Raw genomic sequence first — 18120 nt, 5'->3', positions numbered from 1 at the left:
CTGTTAATCACTTTGGAAAAGCAACTGCATAAATATAAAGTATTGCTCCAGCTACAGAGAAAACCTAAAAAATTTATTTTATAAAGGTGCACTGACATTCTGTAATTCAATGCATTTCAGCTGGGTGTTGTATGAAGGAGACGGGTTCACAGGAGACATGTTTGTTTTGTCTGAAGGGAATTATCCCAACCTGACCAGCATGGGCTGCCCTCCCAGCTGCTGTATTCGCTCTGTCAGATCAGTTCCAGTGGTGAGTAACAAATGATTTGTAATCCGGGTTGCTAACAAGTTGTGTTAAATAGAAACTCATCTATCACGAGTGACCTTCAATTGTGTTTACACTGCTAAGAACCAGCTCATCTCTGATACATTTTGTCTTTTTGTTTTAGACCCTTTCAGTGCCTTCAGTCTCTCTCTTTGGACTGGAGTGTTTTGAAGGTCGAGAGGTAACGGTTGAGTCAGAGTTATCCAGTCTACAGGAAGAAAGCTTCAACACGCACTTCCTCTCTGTCAGGGTCAACAGTGGTTGGTGAGCGTGTGATGCTTCTTAAAAACTGTTTCACATTCAAGGATATTTGCTTATTTTGAATCAGTTCACAAATATGTAACACTATAATGTCAATCTCTCGTTTCTCTAGTTGGGTGTTATGTGAACACAGTAACTACAGGGGGCGCCAGTTTTTACTTGAGCCCATTGAAATCCCAAACTGGCACAAATTCAGCTCTCTCTCCAGTGTTGGCTCTCTTTATCCAATCAGACAGGTTAGTATCAGCTTTACAAGCACTTATAATAATAGAAAATAGAAAAAATGTATTTATGTCTAGTGTTTCTTTATTTTATATTAATTGAACGGTTTGTGTATATTCTGTAGAAACGAACACCATTCCGGATAAGAAATAAGGAGTCTGGCCATTACATGTCAGTGCAAGGTGGGGTTGAAGATATGAAAACAGGCCGTGTTGTTGTCACGGAGGAGGTGGAGGGAATGAGTGATGTTTGGTTCTACCAGGACGGGCTGATCAAGAACAAGGTACATGCATTAGACATCTTCAGCATGTGTACATTATTTGAAGAACCTTCTGGCAAAATATAACATTGAGTAAGGTCATTTCAAGGGAGTGAAATTGAACTTTGGTGCCCTAATCTTAAAATATGATTTAAAGGCGGGGTCCATGATCCTTGAAAGCCAATGTTGACATTTAAAAACACCTAAACAACACGCCCCTACCCCAATAGAATCTGGACCTTATTTTGATAGACCCGCCCCACACATACGCAACCCAGGCAACGATGTCGGTTAGTAGACACTCCCCTTACTGCTGATTGGCTACAAGTGTGTTTTGGAACTTGGCCCGACTACCTTTTCCAAAGTATTTTTCAAAAATCATGCATCCTGCCTTTAAGCCTGGATTTCACAGACAGTTGATCTTTGTCATTGTAAACATAAATCAAGTAGTGAAGTCATGACAAATAAAGAGTGGTGTAAAAAATAAATAATTTTAATAATTTTGACTGTAAAAGTTCATCATTTCAAATTTGTTGACAGTCTGCATCATATAAAGATTTTGTACCTGGCTGCTATGTGAGCATAATAACTACAGGGGGCGCTGTATGATCGTTCTACTGCAGAACTGTTTATATTAACCCTTTCCTCTCTGTGTTTGTGGCAGCTGGCACAGACCATGAGTCTGCAGGTGATGGGAAAAGCAGAGACAGGTGCTAAGGTCGTACTGTGGACTGAGACACGTGTGCCAGTTCAGTTATGGAGCGCTCAGATCTCCGGGACAATCTCCAGTGTCACCTTCCCAAAAATGTTGCTAGATGTTAAAGGTGAGCTTTGCGGTTTGGAGCTTTATAAGCTTTAAAACACTACAGTTTACTAAATTAAAAGTTTATATAAACGAGAAAAGAGCTATCCATCTTTTGTTTATAATCTGGTAGTGTTAATATTTCTATGTTTATATGTCATGGCAAAGAATGCATATAAAAATGAAAATACGTAGAAGAAATAGTGACACTCATTTTCCAGCTCCCCTATAGTTAAACATTTGATTTTTACCGTTTTGGAATCCATTCAGCTGATCTCCGGGTCTGGCGGTACCACTTTTAGCATAGCTTAGCAGAATCCATTGAATCTGATTAGACCAATAACATTGTACTCAAAAATAACCAAAGAGTTTCGATATTTTTCCTATTTAAAACTCGACTCTTCTGTAGTTACATCGTGTACTAAGACCGACGGAAAATTAAAAGTTGCAATTTTCTAGGCCCATATGTCTAGGAACTATATTCTCATTCTGGCGTAATAATCAAGGACTTTGCTGCCGTAACATGGCTGCAGCAAGCGCAATGATATTACGCAGTGCCTGATAGTCCCCTGCTATTGAAAGTAACCAAGGGGACTATTTTCAGGCAGTGTGTAATTTCACTACGCCTGCTATGCTAAAAGTGGTTCCCCCAGACCCATAGATCAGCTGAATGGATTCCAAAATGGTAAAAATCTAATGTTTAACTCTAGGGAGCTGGAAAATTGCCATATTTTCAAAAAGAGTGGAGTGTCCCTTTAAAAAAGCATAATTTTAACTTTAAATCTCTGTGTTGGAAACAAAATATTAATGCCGATTTTATTTGTTACCTAATACTACAATACTTTAATTCAATTTTTTTTTACAGGGGGTAAGACGTATGACAGATACCATTTAGTGATCCGAGAGGAGAACGAGGAACAAGCAAGCCAACAGTGGGAGCTGGAGTTCATCTAAATCCCAACCACCCTACCCCTCCCCTTTCTAACTGACTCACCTCTCCACCCATTCAGACTGCCTTAACAAATAAAAACTGTAAACTGACTTATGGGAGCACCAGTGAGACGATGTAGCATGCATCAACAACAAACCTTGGAAAGGCCATGTATTACACTGTGAATAACAGTGAACGAGGCATATCACCTATAAACAAGAAAGTATTTGCTTTTCATTGTGTAATGTAAAGTGACAAGCTAAAAACTATTGTTTGTGTTTTTGCACAGAATTTGAATATAAAATTGCATTTAAATTCATGAAACCATGATTAAAATATAGCTTCATGCTGAATAATAATGATACCAATGAATCCAATACATTAATACACTGCATTTGCATTAGTCTCAGTTATATATCTGTCCTTTATTTTTACTTATTTTATATCTGGATATTATGTAATATTGGGTATGTGTTAGTATGTATGGTATAATATCAATCTGTTCAATTCGTTTGTAACTATTGCTAATGCTGTTGGTGTCCTAAAGGGGGGTTCCATAAAGGTTTAGCCTGTTGTTTATTAAAACCAAAAAGTATATTAATGTCAGTATCTCCATGTTATTTTTTGGAATACCAAGAAACTTTATTTTTCAAAGTTGAATGTGAAATATGTATAAGGGAGTGGCTTTAATTTTGTAATAAAACAGTGTGAAAAGTAATTTTTGATCATTTGTCTATATTTTATAATTTATATATATATATATATATATATATATATATATATATATATATATATATATATATATATATATATATATATATATATTTTTTTTTCATGTCTATGTTATTGTTGGAAAAAACACAATGTTTCTTTGCAGCCGTAAGACGCCAACACAATGCAATGCCCTCGATGTGTATATTTGCACAAATTATAGAGCAAATCCTCATACATTATATGCATAACGATCAATGAGGGCGTTCACTCCCCCATTCAGGTGTCTATGGCCTGTACGTGGCTTTCATGTTGGTTTAACATTAAAATCAGATAACATTAGTCAGATTCCAGTAGTGGGTGGTGTGACGAGACTTGAATACGATGTGGACGCTTCATGTACTGTACGCCAACATCTGATATCGACATTTTAGCTGTTAATAATGCGAAGTATGTAGATGTTTTGTCTGATACTAACCTACGAAATGACATACTCAAAAATGTCTTGAGGCCAGAAAAGTTTACTAAAATGATTGGTCTGCAAAGTCTTTGTCATTATGTGCTGGACATATTGAATAAGTAAATCCTCCCACCTGATGTTGCTCTTTTGGGTAGGTGTGAATTCCTTACAATTCATCCATACCCAAAACAGCAACATCATCAGGTGGGAGGCTTTACTTATGTCAACTTTTGAATGTTTACGCAGTAATTTCCAAGTTTAACTTTGCCTATCCTCTCTGTTAACCTTAAGTACACCTTCACACACTTCTCGGATTACAAACTACTTTTATATTTGTGTAGCAAATAGTATGCAACATTAAAAAGGTGTCCTTTATGATGTTAAATATACAATGTAAAGCCCCAAACATATACCCAGTAGGCCTCTTTGTCATTTTAAACAGTCTTTGTTTTGGGGGGTCGTCGTTCTTGCTGTCAAACTTTTCCGGTTATGCAGGTTTTTAAAGTACTTCTTGTCTGCAGTCTCCAGGTCACACCCAGTGATTGGATATCTGATCTAATGTCATAAGGGCATTGAGAACTTCTGCATTGCTTGAGGTATTTTGTGTCTTAATGCACACATCCGTTTTGGAGAGCTGCGTGGCGTTGCTTGTATTTAGGAATACAAATTTTGGACTTAAAAGTCAGAAGGTGTAGGTGAAGAAGGAAGATTTTTTTTTGTTTTTCTGAACTGAGGGTCAAAGATACAAGCTGAAACTCGATTTCAACTGACTGAATTCCAGCCCTGGGCATCAGATTCTTCATTAGGTAAACCATCTGAGCTTTTCATTTTTTTTATTTTCTGGTGTTTCAGTTTACATATAAACAATGTTTTGTGTTTTACTGAATGTAATGCAATGCTGGGTTAAAATATACACACACCCAAATTGGGTTTAAATTATTCATATTTGATTCAACCATAATTTGAAACAACCCAGTATATGCTTATTTAAACCCCCAGCGTTGGGTTTGTCAATATTTTACCCAACCATGTGAAACAACCCAGCATGTACACTAAAAATGCTGGGTTATTTTCTAACCATGGTTGGGTCAATAAGGGCCAAACTTTAGCTATAAGTTTCAGCTCAGAATGCTGAGTTTTTTTTAACCCATATTTGGATTAGATATTAACATTTTCTGGATACATTTACCACAGCTGTTGAGTTTGCCCATATTTGACCCAACCAGGGGTTAAAACAACCCAGCATTTTTGCAGATCTTAGCTGACTTTAAAGTTTTTAACTATATTTGAAATGTTTGCGTATATGTATTTTTACTGTTTATATTTATGCATGTTTATAGGCAAAATTTTGATTTTCCAATAAGTTGTTGCCATGGATACAGATATTAATGAGACATCTCCATATGATATGGTAAGCATCCGTTTCTGCACTAAATTTGCATAAATTCTTTCCTTATCCAGAAATGGGGCTTAAAAATGAGGTATAAACAAATAAATGTTTGCAACTTCCATTTTTACTTCCTGGAAAAACACGTTTAATTTTTCATTCTGCCTTACACGGATGATAAACATCTTAATGCCATTTTCTTTTACACCCTCACATATCTTCCCCTCTATCATCTAATCTTCAACTTTCCCCTCACAGTATGAAACAATGTGGTGGGGCACCCTGGGGTCTATTCGCCCATATCCAAATTTTCATCCAGAGAGGGACGTTTTATACATTCAAGCAGCTCTGGAACAGAAAGGTACTGGCATGAATCAATTTTCATATGGTGCTAGTTTCTGATCAATTTTGTATATTCAAAGTCCTGTATTTTGGTGTTAAAGATGTGAACACCATTGTGGGAATCTTAACCAATCGAAGTAATGCTCAAAGACAAACTCTGGCCCGGGCCTACAGGACTTTCTCACAAAAGGTAAACTAGACACAAATTGCAGTTATCTGATGATCTGCATTGTTACTTCACATGACCACAAACATATGAAGAAAATTGAAGAAAATAGTCTTTCTAAGCAATAGAGGTGAATATATGAATATATTGTGTGTGTTATAGGAGCTGAATGCAGGTCTGAAGAAACTTCTGTCTGGTGATCTTCAGTCTTTGATGTTAGCTCTTATGATGACACCAGAACAGTTTGAAGCCCATCGTTTGCGAAAAGCCATGGAGGTTTGCTATATTATTGTATACTTACTATATATTTGTGTATTTGTGTGAACGTGTGAACGTTGTCACACGATTTATGAACATACATTCAGGCTGTATTGATGTTGTGTTTGTGTTTATGTGTGTGTCATTGTTTTTTTAGGGTGCTGGTACAGATGAAGAAACTCTTCTCGAGGTTTTGTGTACAAGGACCCCAAAGCAGCTTGCTGAGATTACGGCTGCATTCAATCAAGGTGAATTAATTTGCAATTAAATTAATGAATGCAGTGCCCATAAAATTCAAACTTTTTTGGCTTGAAGTATGAAATGTGAATATGTCTTAAGTATATCTATAAACCAGTGTGCTAAAAAGCATAAACTAAAATCACATTCAGAAGATTCAGCACTCAAAAGTTCTCTCACTTTCATCAATGATTTCTGTCATCATTCTGAACTTGACAGTGCAATGTATAAACTTTAGCGATATCTAGCGGTGAGGTTGCGAATTGCTCACCCTTCCCCTTTGAGAGAAGCTACATGGCCAACACCGGACAAAGATGTCGTCGTATGAAACAGCAAGGACTAGCCAGTCAAGCAATGTGGTGAATATTTGACGAACCGTGCTATGTAGAGCCGTTTGTCCCTTTTGGGCTACTGTAGAAACATAGTGGTGCAAAATTCAACTTTCCATGTGGGGATCCGCAGTGTATGTAGATAGAAATGGCTCGTTCTAAGGTAATAAAAAACATAGCAGTTCGTTACGTAAGATTTGTACACAACTAAAAACATAGTTGTGGGCATTTTATTGCATTTTATTAGATCCTCTTAAAATTTATTTACACCCTCACATTTAAGTTTCCAAACGAAACACCTGAAAACCACGCCCACCGGGGGAAAACAATCCATCCGTCTCCATTGATTTTGTATTGCAAGAGGCTGCCTCCTTCTCATTTCTTGCTTATAACAAAAAAACGAATAATGTCTAAAAGCTGTTGTGTGACAGGATGTACAGCTAACAAGCAAAAAAACCCAGAAATAAGTTTTTATAAGCTGTCGAGCACAATAAACGAGCATTTAAAGACACAAAAGTGAAAACAGGCAACTTTTCATAGTACTTCTATTAGTAGAACTGCATACTCTAGGGGGAAACGTAGAGGGCGATCCACTTTTTCTCCTTAAAGGCTGGGTTTTACGGCTCGACAGCTTATAAAAACGTATTTCTGTAATTTTGGCTTGTTAACTCTACATCTTGTCGCACAGCAGCTTTTAGGCATTATTTTGTTTTTTATACCCGGTGGGCGTGGCTTTCAAATTTGCATAACTGTGCTTTGTCTATGGATATTTTAAAAGTGGGAGTGGCCACTCATCTCCTTCGCTAAGCCGAAAACCGCAACAGACCAATCGTGGTTTAGCAACCGCAACTAGGCGCGCGGCGGGGGGGTCTGACGAGCTTTCGAGCGAGGGAAACTCAGGGGGGTAAGAGTTTGGACGGAGTGGTGGATTTTTCCCTTCCCGAAACTCAAAACCCAAGTGGAGAAATGTCTGACGTAGATCGAGCATTTAATTGGAGTACTTACTGTGGTTATAGGGTTATAAACTTGCATCAACTTACTATAATTGCTTGGATCATTTCATGTCAGTGACTTGAAAAATGTTGTTGTTAAAATCGTCATAACATTTATTTTTGGGTCATATTATGCTAATTACAGATCACACAAATATGTATTTTATTATTGTTGTCTTGAGCCAAATAGTTGTTTACTTACTGCTTATTAAATTAGTATGTATTAAAATATTTGAAGAGTTTGGTTCCAAAACGCAATAAATCCATTTTGATAAATTTCGGTAAAAACGTGTTTTCTATACCAAGAAAGTGACAAGATGAAAACCACTATTTTCTGTTACAAACTTTCACATAGCATCTTTAGGTTATAAAAACATAAAAAATTCAAATCCATAACTTGATTTTCAAAGATTTATTATAAAAACAGATTTTTTCCCACAAAATGCAATAAATCCATGACAAGTTTTTTTCAAAATGCTATAAATCTATTGAATCAATAGCCTATATAAATGTGCATTCATCTTTGCCATTTTATATTTATTTAGTTGACTAGTGGTATACACTGATAAAAAAATAAACATTAATGTCATTAATCAAAACACTTACTTTGTCATATTAGGAACACTGTCATTGCTGCTGTTGTACTTGGGTCGTCGTTGCTGAACTTTTTTGACTTTTGCTGTTGTACTTGGGTCGTCGTCGCAACTTTTTTGACTTTTTTTGATCAGCTGTAAAATGTTTTGGTCCTGCTCGATTTTCGTTGACTTTGAGTAAAATTATGGAAAGTTTTTCATAAGATCCCCTGGGATATTGGATTTTGCGTAAAATTAAGAATTTACTTTTAAATACTGATCTGATACAATACTGATTCTGGCATTTTTTTCAAAAATGGCGTTTATTGCATTTTGGAACCAAACTCTTCCTTTATAGATATTTGTATTTCTGCTGTTGCTAACACTAAGTGCATAACTTCTTTATTATTATTTTTATGTATTTATATGAGTTTTTTTTAACAAAACCAATATGCAGCAGATGACGTTACCTTTGCATTTTTCTTGAAATAATCAGAATAAGTGTCAATGATCCTGCTGGGACACATAGGCTATTTAAACATCTTCTTCTTTTTATGATTATTATTATGAAACTATTGCACTTTATAGAATACAGCACAGTGCAAAATATTTTTTAATTAGTTTAAGTTTGAGTGTTTCATCATGTAATTTTTTCATCCTTTTCAAAGAGTATAAGCGAGATTTGGAGAAAGACCTGATCAGTGAAACCAGTGGAGATTTTTCGAAGCTCATTCTGGCCTTGTTGAAGGTACGACTGCCTGTCTGACATCACACTAGCAAATATTTAACACAGAAACCGGTTTTGTTACATTTTCCATGTAGATTATCAATATAGTGGTAATGATCTTTTGTCTATATCTCTCCCTTTCTTCCTCCTCCCTATCTTTTTTATTAGAAAGAGAACAGGCACGCAGCTGTTATCCAAGATGTAAAAGTGAGTTCATATAAATCAGCAATGATGTCATCTGACCACTCCTGTTCCAGAGTCAGTGCAGTAAAAAGACTTTAGAGAGTTTTCATGGCACTGCTTTCCTGTCATGTGTTATTGATAAGGGTTTAACTATGAAACTGTGATGTTGACTTAGGTTTGTTAAATCTTTAATATTGTCAGACCTCTAAATGATCTCGGAAGCAGGATATGTACTGCAGGAATTTCACTTCAGCTACTGATAATTGTTAAAAAATAAACTCCCAATGGAATTTTTAGTATTGTGTGTAAGCATGTTGTAGATAGCGTATTGATTGCGTTAGATGAACATTGACCCCATTGATTTTCTTTTTTGTGGAAATAACATTTAATCTGATATTTATGTTTGATAAGGCTTTATCTGAGGAGCTAAAAAACAAGAAACCTGCGGCTGACATTTGGATCAATATACTTACCACAAGACACCCAGACCATCTTAAAAATGGTGCGTTACAAGTATCTGCATTTTTTCTGTCCTAACAATAATAATTGTAATTGCAAATAAACATTTGACCCAACAATGGGTTGAAACAACCCAACATAGGTTAAATTACATCCTAATTGGTTGTGTTCATCCCTTTTTTGCTCCAACGCTGCACTCTAAAAATTATTTTTGACCCATAATGTGTAATGGGTAAATATTGGACAGAACACATGCTGGGTAAAAACATGACCTCATCCTGGGTTAAAAATGACCCAATGTTGGGTTGCTGTTATTGAATAATAATAATAATAACCCAGCAGTTGGGTTAAATTAAACAACCCAGCATGTGTTCTGTCCAATATTTACCCATAATGGGTCAAAAATAATCCAGACATTTTTAAAGTGTTGGTTGAAAATAACCCAGCATTTTTTTCATTTTTTCATGGCAACATATGTTTTTACATTAGCTATCAAAATAATTAAACAACAAAAACTTGTTTTAATAAGTTATAAGAAATGTTGATCACATTTGTTTTGACAGTGTCTGGATTTAATGAACAGATTTTATTATAATTATTTATTTCAGTGCTGTACAAACTGGAGCTTGAGATAAACCAGACAGTGGATAAAGCTTTAGAGGGACATTTTAAAGGATTTCTTTCTGGAGACCTGAAAAAGGGCTTACAGATACTAGGTAACACAGGGTTATGTATACTGTACTGTAAACTATGTAATTAAATAAAAATAGTTTTTTTTTATTAAATACAAAACTACTGTTATTAATTTGACCCTTTCCTTTCCAGTACAATGTATACAGAACCGACCTCTATACTTGGCCCAACGAATCCAGAGTATGAAAGTAAGTTGTTGTTCAATAAATAAACTCAATTTGCTTAATTTAAACAGATTTGTCCTCTGGTTAAACCAAATGTCCGCATGACTAGCATTAAAATAGTGACTTATTATACAATGTTTTCGCCATACAGGTTATTTCCTGAAATCCAACCTTTTAAATTCCTCCAAGGCACGTTAATTTGTAACAAAGATTATAAGGAAGTTGTTTTACACACAAATATATACAAATGTACCCAAACTCACATCCCACCTCATATGTTTTTTTAGTCTGTGGGAACACTTGGGATTATGCAAATAGTTAGTAAATGTCACAAATCCAGTTATAGATGAATTTGGATAAATTTTGGCTCTTGTGCTCTACAGCTATCAGTGGTCCAAGGTGTGATGGTGTCTCACAGTGAAGAAGATCTGCTGAGCGTTAGAGTTGCATACCTTAAGGCAACAGGGACCTCACTTTATACTGCCTTACAGGTATAACACACACACACACACACACGCACGCACGCACGCACGCACGCACATGGAAGCCGTATAAGTGCAAATCTCTCAATGTTTTTTATAAGATAATATTTATTATACCTTACTACACACAGGGATCTAAGATCATTATAATTCTTATCAAAGGTTTAAAAAACTGATTTACAAAATCATCTATAAAATGATGATAATCTTTTTTGTTTCTTTTTATAGAAGCAGTTCAAAGGTGAACTCCAGCAGGCTTTGCTGGCTATATGCCGTGCCGAAGATTAACACAACAAATACACAGCAGATGTGCGGGGTGTATAGATTACAACTGATAAACATCTGTGTACATACACAGAGAGCATATTATATCCATATAAAGAGCTGTTAAACACGAGATGTTTTGGAAAATAACTCGTGTTAAAATGAAATGCATTGTTGGCCATTTGTCATTTATGAATCCCAGCTTTATTATTTGACTACGAACTGATAAGAGATTTCTGATCCACAAGCATGCTGTTAAACGTGATCCAAACTAGTTCATGCCATGTCATTAGGTACATTTGCCATAATTTATGGTGGATTTGTTTGATTTTAGTGTTTGAGATATCTTCAAAAAGAGGTTGGGTTAGGATAAGGGATTCAGATGTCATTATTCTCAGAAAACATTCACATTCAAAGTTCAACATTATGGATTATTTGGATATTGTTTAAACGCCCTTAAATAAAATTTAACTTTGGGCGTAAAATGTCTACAAATTACACATTATAGTTATTGAAACAAGAAGTTTGATTATAAATCATATGGCACGTGCATATAGTCACTTTGTTAAATAAGATTTAAAAAAAGAAGCGTGTTCATCTAATCATACCAATTTTAACCAAGGGTTGTTAATAATTAAATCAATCACTTTTCCTCATTGACATGTTTTTTGGCATGACTCCACCTTTTCCACCCTCGATTTCTGTAATCTGGGTTTCAATGCTGCAGGTGTGATCAATTTTATCATTCGTTTTATTGTTTTACTGGAGCAGTCTGTGAAGAACCTCTCACCAAAGCTCACAAGATCTATTTTTCGTATTATTATGCATAAGATTATAAGAACCAGTGAATTTAAGATATTCCCTAATTTTGTTGTTTTAAAAACAAGTTCATGATGTCAGTACTTAGTTGTTCTCTGTTGTGAGAGAAACATTATTTACAATGGCATTATTTTCATGTACCGTATGACTTTGTAAATTGTTCATTGAGTCGATTGATCTTTAACCAAAGGTTCATGTAAAGTTTGTTCAGGAAAGATCCATAAACTGGAAATTAAAGGAAAATGAAATAAAAAATCTATTTTTGTCTCATTGTTTTCAAAGTCCAGAAAACGTTCACTTATTTAATAATAAATTGCATAATGTTATTCCGCAATGCGTCACTTGTAAGACGTGTACACCGTTTTGTAAACGTATCATCGAAATTAAAATCTCAAAAGAACAATCTATTGAGCAACAATGTTTCACAACTTTATATTTATGAACGTTCTCTCTCTGACACCCACATACAGGTATGCATTGCAAATGCCACACACACACACACATCATCAATACTTTGCTTATTGTTTATTAAAACAATTAAATTTCGAATTTTAGGTTCATAAATAATGCCCTACAAAAGTCTCAGTTTGTGAAAAATTACAAATCTTATACTTTAGCTATCTCTTCACAGTCTCTTCACCCAATTTTATGAGATACAAACCTGAGAGAGACGTGTTAAAAAGTATAAAATAAGTTTCAGTGTTGGTCACCACTTGCCTGCCTTCCCTTCACCATCCAGTTGAACATTTTAAAAAGAATAACTTAAACTCAAAAATAAGATTTAAAAAGAAATGCACATGTAGATACTTTTTATGATTGTTCATTGAAATCATTGATGCATAAGCCATTAGATTAATAGAAGATTATGTCCAAGCTCTTACAATAGTATATGTGTAGTCTCATTGTGATTAAAACAAAAAAAATATACATACTAAGTGAAATAAACTATCTGTTTTACTACATTATACACTACAGTTCTTTCTTAGTGCAACTTTTCGGGTTGATTTTAGTCCAGGTTTGAATAAACATGCTCAGTTCATCAGCTTGTAAAAGAGAACTGGTAGAGTAAAACTAATAAAACTAGTTGTCACTGAGTAGGCTGATGATGGAGTCGTCCGAGGAGTTTGGGTTGTTACTGTGGTGGTGCCATTTGTCATCATTGTGGTATTTGTCATTGTGGTCGCATGGGTCATAGTTGTGTTGGATGGAGGCAGAGTTGTTGGGACCCCGGTTTGATTTGTACTTGTTGGGACGCTGGCTGTTATACTTGTGTTTGAAGGAGGCAGAGTTGTTGCGTTGCCGGCTGTTGTGCTTGCGTTTGAAGGAGGCTGGCCTGTTGGGACGCTGGCTGTTGTACTTGTGTTTGAAGGAGGCTGAGTTGTTGCGTTGCTGGCTGTTGTGCTTGCGTTTGGTGGAGGCTGAGTTGTTGATACGTTGGCTGTTGTACTTGCGTTTGAATCAGGGTGACCTGTTGAGACGCTGGCTGTTGTACTTGCGTTTGAAGGAGGCTGAGTTGTTGATACATTGGCTGTTGTACTTGCGTTTGAATCAGGGTGACCTGTTGAGACGCTGGCTGTTGTACTTGCGTTTGAAGGAGGCTGAGTTGTTGATACGTTGGCTGTTGTACTTGCGTTTGAATCAGGGTGACCTGTTGAGACGTTGGCTGTTGTACTTGTGTTTAAAGGAGGCAGAGATGTAGTTGTATTTGAAGAAGACTGAGTTGTTGAGGTACTGGCTTTACTTATCTTGAAGGGAACAATATAAAATTACAGTTATCATCAGGGTCATTCCCATAGTTTAAAGTTTTAAAGGACAATACATTGGTTGTTCCTCAAATGGTTTAATTTGAAACTTCCCTTCTGCATTTTTTGTAATTGCTGCCATTAAAACTCTTTAAAATCATCTTATCAGAATTTGACAGATTAACTCTTCTTCTTTTTTTCTGCCATTTTTGCCTTTATTTGATAGACAGTATGTAAGATTAAGACAGTGAGTACAGGAAGAAGTATGAGAGAAGTGAATCCGTATGGATCGGCAAAGGAGCTCAAGCTAGGATTCGAACGCGGGTGGCCAAAAGTGCGTATGCACACTGCCTACTACACTGTAAAAAATCCTTGTTGCACTTACATTTTTATTTATTTACATTTCATTTTAACTTTTTGACTTATATTATAAATTATAAAAGTATAAATTAGCTTAATTTATTTCAACTTTATTTATTTTTTATTTATAGCAACTCCTTACTAAAAAGTAGAAAATTTAAATTAATTGTAATTTCAAACGTATTAAACTTAAAAATGTAAGTGCAACAAGATATTTTTACAGTGCACACAATGAGCTTCGATTTTTTGTACTTATCTAAAGTTCCGATTTCATTGAACATTTTAAATAAGCATTGACTGACTTTAAATCACACAGGCAAAATTTGAAAAACAAACATAAAAGCAATTCATTAACAGAAGTGTATTTCTATATTACCTGGAAAACCATCAGAGCCAGAAAAAGGAATCCTGTGATCGTCCGCTTCATGGCTGGGAGAAAATAGTGATCAAGGAAAGATCCCAAGGTGAATGATGCTTCAGTGAGTTGGACCAGAGTACAATGAGTCAAACTGTGATAAGTCCAACAGGTGCTTACGACAAAGAAAGTCTGATCTGTGTCCCTCCTTAAATAGGCCAAACTAAAGCACCTGTAATTATATCACGCTCTTATGACTCCACAACGCTATTGATTAAACTCCCAGGGACAATGGCCACTCCCTGGTCCAGAATGAACACAGCGTTATTTTTCTGGGGTGTGGGGAAGTATCAAAGTTCTCTTACAATTTTTAGCTTCTTCTATTTCACCTCAAATAAAACCTTTTATTTGAGATTGTGTGCTGTGTCACTTTTAAATTCTGTATGATGTGTGTTTGGTTGATTAAATAAAATTGTTATATTTCATAGATCATACATTATTATACAATACAATTATTATACATTACAATATGCTATTTTATTTTCCTCATTTGGGTCTCATTTAACATACACCACAATGTAAAAAAAAAATCGAAACTGAACTCAGATTTAGAAGTCATTTACCATTTACTATTATTTATCTTGACAACAAATGAGTTTTCACAACTTATAAAATATAGTTGAAATATGTCAACTTAATTTTATAAGTATAACAACTCATCTCTAGTCAAGTAAAATGACTTGTAAATCTGAGTGGACTAAACAAAAAATGTAACCTCATAAGACGGAGCTTTGGTTTGTCTTTTTTTATTTCTTAATTTTTTTATTTCTTCCTGCTATTTGGGGTTAGGAAGAACCAATAAATAAAATAACCAAATGTTTTTCATTGAACATGAAGCAGTGTACTTGTTCACGTTTGTGTACAACAGGTTCCAGTTACACAGAATTAAGTATTATAGGGCAAACAACAAAAAAAATGTGATGTCCACGTATGTGAACATCCAGGAGGTTAAGGCAGCAAAAAATAAATAATTGTTACGGTGGGAAAAAAGGTTGAAATAACCTCACCGGGGATGTACCCTTTCAAAAGTACAGCTTTGCACCCAAAGATTTTATTTTAGTACCCCAGAGGTAGATATAGGTACCAAAGCAAACTTATTAGTTCCTCAAAGATACATATTAGTATCTAAAAGGTAAATATATTTGTACCTAATGGTATATGTTAGGACTTTTTTATTGTGTACTGCCCCATTTCTTTATGGTGTATTTTTTTCCCTGTTCTCTGCATTTCTACTGTGTTAATGAAATGATGGCTTTCATATATTAATTTATACCTGTAAAATACTTTATTTTGATTGGTTGAGAAATGTTTCATGGGTGTTGATTATTTTTCTGTAAAACACATACTTAACCTATAACCACCAGAGCAATGTTTGCCGTTACCGTGGTATAAGCTGAATAATTTACTAATTTACTGGTTCTTTGAATTATTTGAAAATAATGCACAGCCGCAGAGTAACAGAATTTCGCTTTGCGCTGTATTAACACCTTGGGTGTGCATTATTTTCGAATAATTCAACGGCCCGTCAGCAATTATTTCTTATATATAGCTTAGTAACTGAGCAGTTATTTAGGTTGGATTAACCTTTTGATGTTTTTTTGTTGTTGTTTTTCAATCACTAGCAAAAACCATTAGCTTATAACCAGCTGACTGTGTGATGTTGTAACTATATTTCTTGTATATTTTTTGCTTCCTTGTTCCTTTTGCCCATGTGACTCACAAGAATTTATTATAAGATATTGACAACTCTTAAAATACAATAGACTACATTGACACACATAAAGACTCACATTCCCTAAAAGATTTAGGTGTGTCTCAGTTTTAAAGGAGCACTTAACACAGAAAGTATGAATGTTATTTTAGTTTATGATCATATTTATGTTCATGCAACCAAATCTGGGTTTCTTTTTAATTTTGTGATTTTATTTACCCTCGCAAACTAATTGTTGCTGATAATCATTATTTATTCAACCTCATCTCATTTGACCTCATCTCATTTTTCTGGTAAACAACAGGCAATATTTTAATCAGTCAGTTGGGGGAATTTAATACAGCACTTGACAAATGATCAGTGAACTGCATTCATGTCTTTGTTGACATTTTTGGCTGCATTATAAAGCATTAAAATTAGTCAATGTACTGCCATTGTAAATTCCTCTGGCTGGGTATTCATTAAATGATCTGCTTTTGTGATAAGAGAGAATCATATGGGTTAGGACCAACATCCATACATAAGGACATATAGATGATAATGGGTAAATGTTGACATTTTTTTAATTTTGGCTGAACCTGTCACTTAATTCCATGTAGTCTAGGTTGGTCAGCATTAGTTATAAATATCATCAGCGTTTATCATTTGGGTTTATTTACATTAATGTATATGTATGCTACTCAACAGGCTTACACACCTCTAGATTAAAAGGACTGCTTAACTAAATGTATAGGCTAGAAGTATAATATTTACAAATATGCAATATATGTAATACAATATGTTAATAAATATATGTTAATATAGTAATTATTTAAAATGATATTTAGTCCTTGAAGGCTTACATTATATGCTGATTAAGGCTGAACTGATCAACTTTAATGTGATAGCATTTAAACAGAATAGATAACCATTGCAATTCTTTTCTACTATTAATTCCAGGTATCATTCATTTATATTGAATCTGATTTAAAAAAAGCTTTAAAATATAAAAACTTGTGAATCGGCAAATAAAACATACCGGTCATTTAGAGTGCTACTATATGTGTGCGGCTGTGTATTTGTTTACTGTAATGATCCATTGCATGACTTCTGGTTCATCAGTAAAAATTACTTCCTTACACTTGGCTCCAAACTAAAATCTTGTTTGCTTTTTATCAGAGACATTTAATTTTAAATTGTAAAAGCATTGACCTTTACCACAAGGAAGTTGACCTTTAAACAATAGATCTTTTATTTTTATAAACAGTATTGCAGAAGCAATTTCATGGATACATACATTGATTTGTGATTGTATAGCAAATTATTTAAATAAATGCCATTGAAAATATTAACATTTTTCAACTACAACATTTGTAGTTTCGTAAAAAAAATTGTTTTGTAATTTTGTAGCAACATAATAAGCATAATTTCATAGAAGTACATATTGTTTTTAAAAATCTAGACAGACAGATGGGTGTATATGTTCTCAATTCTTTCATTGTACATTACAATAAAACAATGTTGGTCAAAAGAAATGACTGTTGATATGCACACACACACACATATTTTTTTTAAATATCTGAACAAAGTAGACACAAATATTTTTATTTTATTTCTTGCGTGTAGCTCTTGTCATACAGATGGGTCAAGCTGTTTTGTGTCTCCAAACCACAAGGTGGCGCTCAGCACAATCGGTACACAGACACTGGCAGGACCAGTAGGCTGACTGAAGCACTGACACTGAAAAATCCATTTGTTGCCATGTTCGTGTTAGCTTTTGTGGGACTGGTTGCTGGCATTTTAGACGTAGTGGTTGCTGGCATTTTAGACGTACTGGTTGCTTGCCCGGTGCTTATTGAATTTGTCATAGTACCGGATGTGGTCACTTCGCTGGTAGTTTCAGGTGTACTTGAATTTGTAGCTATGAT

The 18120-nt window shown here is 34.8% G+C and overlaps 3 protein-coding genes across 5 annotated transcripts in view; 2 read left to right on the top strand and 1 right to left on the bottom strand.

Annotated features, from left to right (window-relative positions):
• crybg2 (crystallin beta-gamma domain containing 2) overlaps positions 1 to 3454 on the top strand; it is a 39251-nt gene extending 35797 nt beyond the window's left edge. For both annotated transcript variants that reach the window (XM_065290114.2, XM_065290109.2), the window contains 6 exons: positions 121 to 250; positions 390 to 529; positions 639 to 762; positions 873 to 1031; positions 1672 to 1831; positions 2675 to 3454. In XM_065290114.2, coding sequence (XP_065146186.1) covers positions 121 to 250; positions 390 to 529; positions 639 to 762; positions 873 to 1031; positions 1672 to 1831; positions 2675 to 2763 — 802 coding nt within the window. In that variant the 3' untranslated portion in view covers positions 2764 to 3454. The remainder of the gene's footprint in view (positions 1 to 120; positions 251 to 389; positions 530 to 638; positions 763 to 872; positions 1032 to 1671; positions 1832 to 2674) is intronic.
• A 993-nt stretch (positions 3455 to 4447) lies between these two features.
• On the top strand, positions 4448 to 12449 carry anxa14 (annexin A14). Of its 2 annotated transcripts, none has more exons than XM_065290090.2 (13): positions 4448 to 4717; positions 5276 to 5322; positions 5557 to 5659; positions 5742 to 5830; positions 5969 to 6082; positions 6222 to 6312; positions 8863 to 8942; positions 9090 to 9128; positions 9516 to 9606; positions 10172 to 10279; positions 10389 to 10444; positions 10804 to 10911; positions 11131 to 12449. In XM_065290090.2, the coding sequence occupies exons 2-13, from the start codon at positions 5284 to 5286 to the stop codon at positions 11188 to 11190; spliced, it is 978 nt and encodes a 325-aa protein (XP_065146162.1). In that variant the 5' UTR covers positions 4448 to 4717; positions 5276 to 5283; the 3' UTR covers positions 11191 to 12449. The 2 variants fall into 2 exon arrangements, with proteins under 2 accessions (XP_065146162.1, XP_065146154.1); XM_065290082.2 differs by having other exon boundaries at positions 4450 to 4717; positions 5252 to 5322.
• A 137-nt stretch (positions 12450 to 12586) lies between these two features.
• LOC135779373 (uncharacterized) lies at positions 12587 to 14655 on the bottom strand. The gene is made up of 2 exons (XM_065290102.2): positions 14464 to 14655; positions 12587 to 13730 (listed from the first exon to the last, which is right to left on the bottom strand). Exons 1-2 carry the CDS (start codon positions 14512 to 14514, stop codon positions 13017 to 13019), a joined length of 765 nt encoding a protein of 254 aa, XP_065146174.1. The 5' UTR covers positions 14515 to 14655; the 3' UTR covers positions 12587 to 13016.
• Positions 14656 to 18120: the final 3465 nt, after the last annotated feature.

This window comes from Paramisgurnus dabryanus, chromosome 19, assembly GCF_030506205.2.
Source record: "Paramisgurnus dabryanus chromosome 19, PD_genome_1.1, whole genome shotgun sequence".
In the NCBI taxonomy this organism is placed as follows: Eukaryota; Metazoa; Chordata; class Actinopteri; order Cypriniformes; family Cobitidae; genus Paramisgurnus; species Paramisgurnus dabryanus.
The sequence above is the reverse complement of the archived record's forward strand: the minus strand, read 5'-3'. Positions and strand labels throughout refer to the sequence as shown.